At 54.6% G+C, this 2,588-nt stretch overlaps 1 protein-coding gene across 1 annotated transcript; it reads left to right on the plus strand.

The window, feature by feature from the left end:
• Window positions 1-316: 316 nt before the first annotated feature.
• GUITHDRAFT_142140 (hypothetical protein) lies at window positions 317-1,545 on the plus strand (the record flags this gene model as incomplete). The annotated part of the gene is made up of 7 exons (XM_005828139.1): window positions 317-366; window positions 515-567; window positions 610-683; window positions 988-1,016; window positions 1,061-1,138; window positions 1,366-1,432; window positions 1,516-1,545. 7 exons carry the CDS (start codon window positions 317-319, stop codon window positions 1,543-1,545), a joined length of 381 nt encoding a protein of 126 aa, XP_005828196.1.
• Window positions 1,546-2,588: the final 1,043 nt, after the last annotated feature.

Consider the following 2,588-nt stretch of genomic DNA (forward strand, 5'->3'; position numbering starts at 1 on the left):
GGTAGGAGTGGAGGAGGACGAGGAGGGAGGAGGAGTGGGGAGGGGGAGAGAGGGAGAGGAAGGAGGGAAGAGGAGAGGAAGGAGAGGAAGAGAGGAGAGGAGGGAAAGAGAGGAGAGGAAGAGAGGAGGGGAAGGGGAAGAGAGGATGGAAGGGGGGAGGCGACGTGGTTGTGATCGTGTGCGGCAGGGACCATAATGTCGTTGGGGATGATTTCGATGCGAATACGATTAGAGGCTGAGAGGCAGCGGCGGCTCCGACGTAACTCTCCTGCTGCCTCTGACATGACTGTGACGATGCTGGTGCTGCGCTCTAGGAATGTTCGGGGAGGACGCCAGTGAGATGCGAGTCTTGCCGTACTGGGGAAGGTGGGTTGAGGAGAGGAGGGAGGGATGTGGTCTTGTTGGGAGGAAGGGATGGATGCAGAGAAGGAGAGGGGGGAGGGAGGGAGAGTCGAGGGAAGTGGAGGAAGGAGGAGGGGGGAAGGAGGAGGAAGTGAATGTTTGTTACATGCAGAAATCTTGGAAACATCTCCCAGGATCATCTTCGTCTTTCTCTCATCAACCGAGGTTTGCTTCCTCCTCGTGCGCATCTCTTGAAGTGCTCGCAAGACTTCACGTCCAACGACTATGAAGCTCTCCTCTCCCTCGATGAGGCGGCTGGAAGGAGCAGAGGAGCCAATCAGGTCGGAACTCCAACCTCCTGCTCCTGCCCCTGCTGCTGCTCTTGCTCGTGCTCTTGCTCGTGCTCGTGCTCGTGCTCGTGCTCGTGCTCCTCCCTCTCCATCCTTCCATTTCCCCACCCTCCCTACCAGTCCTTCCAGCCTCGTCTTCCTCCAGCATCATCGCCTCTACCACCTTTCCCTCCACAGTCATATCCTCCTCCACTCCTCTGCCGACGCCACCACCCGCTCTCGCTCCTCCTCCTCCTCCTCCTCCTCCTCCTCTCTCCCCCTGTCCTCCATCTGGTTCCTCCTTACATTACTGCAGGATCGCATCGATCGCCTCCCTTGCTACACGTAAACTTCTCCTCAACCCGCAGCAGCTGCTGACGACCCAGCAGCGTCGCTGAAGGCAGCAAGGCGCCGCCCTGCACCGTCTGTCTGGACCCGCTCAACGTCAGCGATCAAGCTCGAATCTTGTGAGACCCTTCCTTGACTGACTGACTGGACCACAGGCCTCCTCCTCCCCTCTTACCTCCTCCCTTTTCCTCCCTTCTCTCTTCTCCCTTCTTCCACTGCCTCCGTCCCCCCTGACCCCTCGCCCCTCGCCCTTCTCCTCCCTGCCCCTCTCCTCCCTCTCCCTTGTCCTCCCTCCTTCTCGCCCTTCCCTCCCCCCTCCATTCTCTATCTCCTCACTACCTGCCAGGCCTTGTTTGCATCAGTTCCACAAAGATTGCATTGATCGTTGGTTGAGGGACAACAGTACATGTCCGGTGTGTTTCACTTTGAGACATGACGAGAATCTTGACAACATGTCGTTGTTGTCTTTATGATTTTCTCTGATTCGTTGCATCAGGTTTGTAAGATGGATCCTTTCTCAGTGTGAGAAGTTTTCTCCCCCGTGCTTTCAATTATTGTTTCTTCTGCCTCTTTTTCTTCTCTTTTGACTTTCTCTCTGTTGGATGGAATCCTTTCTGCTCTTCTTGCTTTTTCACCTTCTTTTGTTCGAGAGCTGTTCCTTGCACCATCTGTTTAAACCTTTCACCCCCTTCACAATGAAAACAAAAAATACTACAATCTCACACAGACCCAGTTGAACGTCAGAGAGAAAGACGTCAAAAGCGCAAACAACACAAAACATCTCAAACTGAATACATTTCACTTCCCAATGTTCTCACCTTCTCCCCCCGTCCCATCGTGAGCTCAGCGATTGTGGTTGCTTCCTCGATCAGTCTCTCGATCATGGCGACCCTTGTGTCCTGCAAGTTTGAATCTCTGTTGGGCATCTTGGAGATGTATTGTTGCATCAGCTCGTTCCCAAACTTCCTCGCACGATCTTCGTTGTCGTCTCCGATGAAGTCGATCAACTGACAGCAACAGGATTCAGCCTGCCGCCTCCTCGCCGCATCTCACGCACAAAGTTCGTGGGGGGGGAGTCCTCTTCGCAAGGAGACACGGCGGAAGAAAGAGCTGGAGAAGTGTCAGCTTGTGGTAGATAGATAGGTAGAGGAGAAGGAGAAGGAGGAGCAGGAGGAGCAGGAGCAGGAAGAAGAAGAGGAGCAGGAGCAGCAGGAAGAGGAGCAGGAGGAAGAGGAGGAAGTGTTGGCGGTGGTGGTTGAAGAAAAGGTGACGGAGGAGGAGGAGGAGGAGGAAGCAGGAAGCAGGAAGCAGGAAGCAGGAAGCAGGAAGCAGGAAGCAGGAAGCAGGAAGCAGGAAGAGGAGCAGGAGCAGGAGCAGGAGCAGGAGCAGGAGCAGGAGCAGGAGCAGGAGGAGACCAAGACAATACCATCCATCTCCTCTTCTGTTACAATGCAAACCAATCGACACACGCTCATGAAACTCCGGGAAGGCGAGAAAGCCGAGATAGAGAACAAGATCTCATGCGACGATCTCAACATCTGTTGTACGAGCTGCACAGAACCTGAGTAA

The sequence above is a fragment of the Guillardia theta genome (genome assembly GCF_000315625.1).
Source record: "Guillardia theta CCMP2712 unplaced genomic scaffold GUITHscaffold_61, whole genome shotgun sequence".
In the NCBI taxonomy this organism is placed as follows: Eukaryota; class Cryptophyceae; order Pyrenomonadales; family Geminigeraceae; genus Guillardia; species Guillardia theta.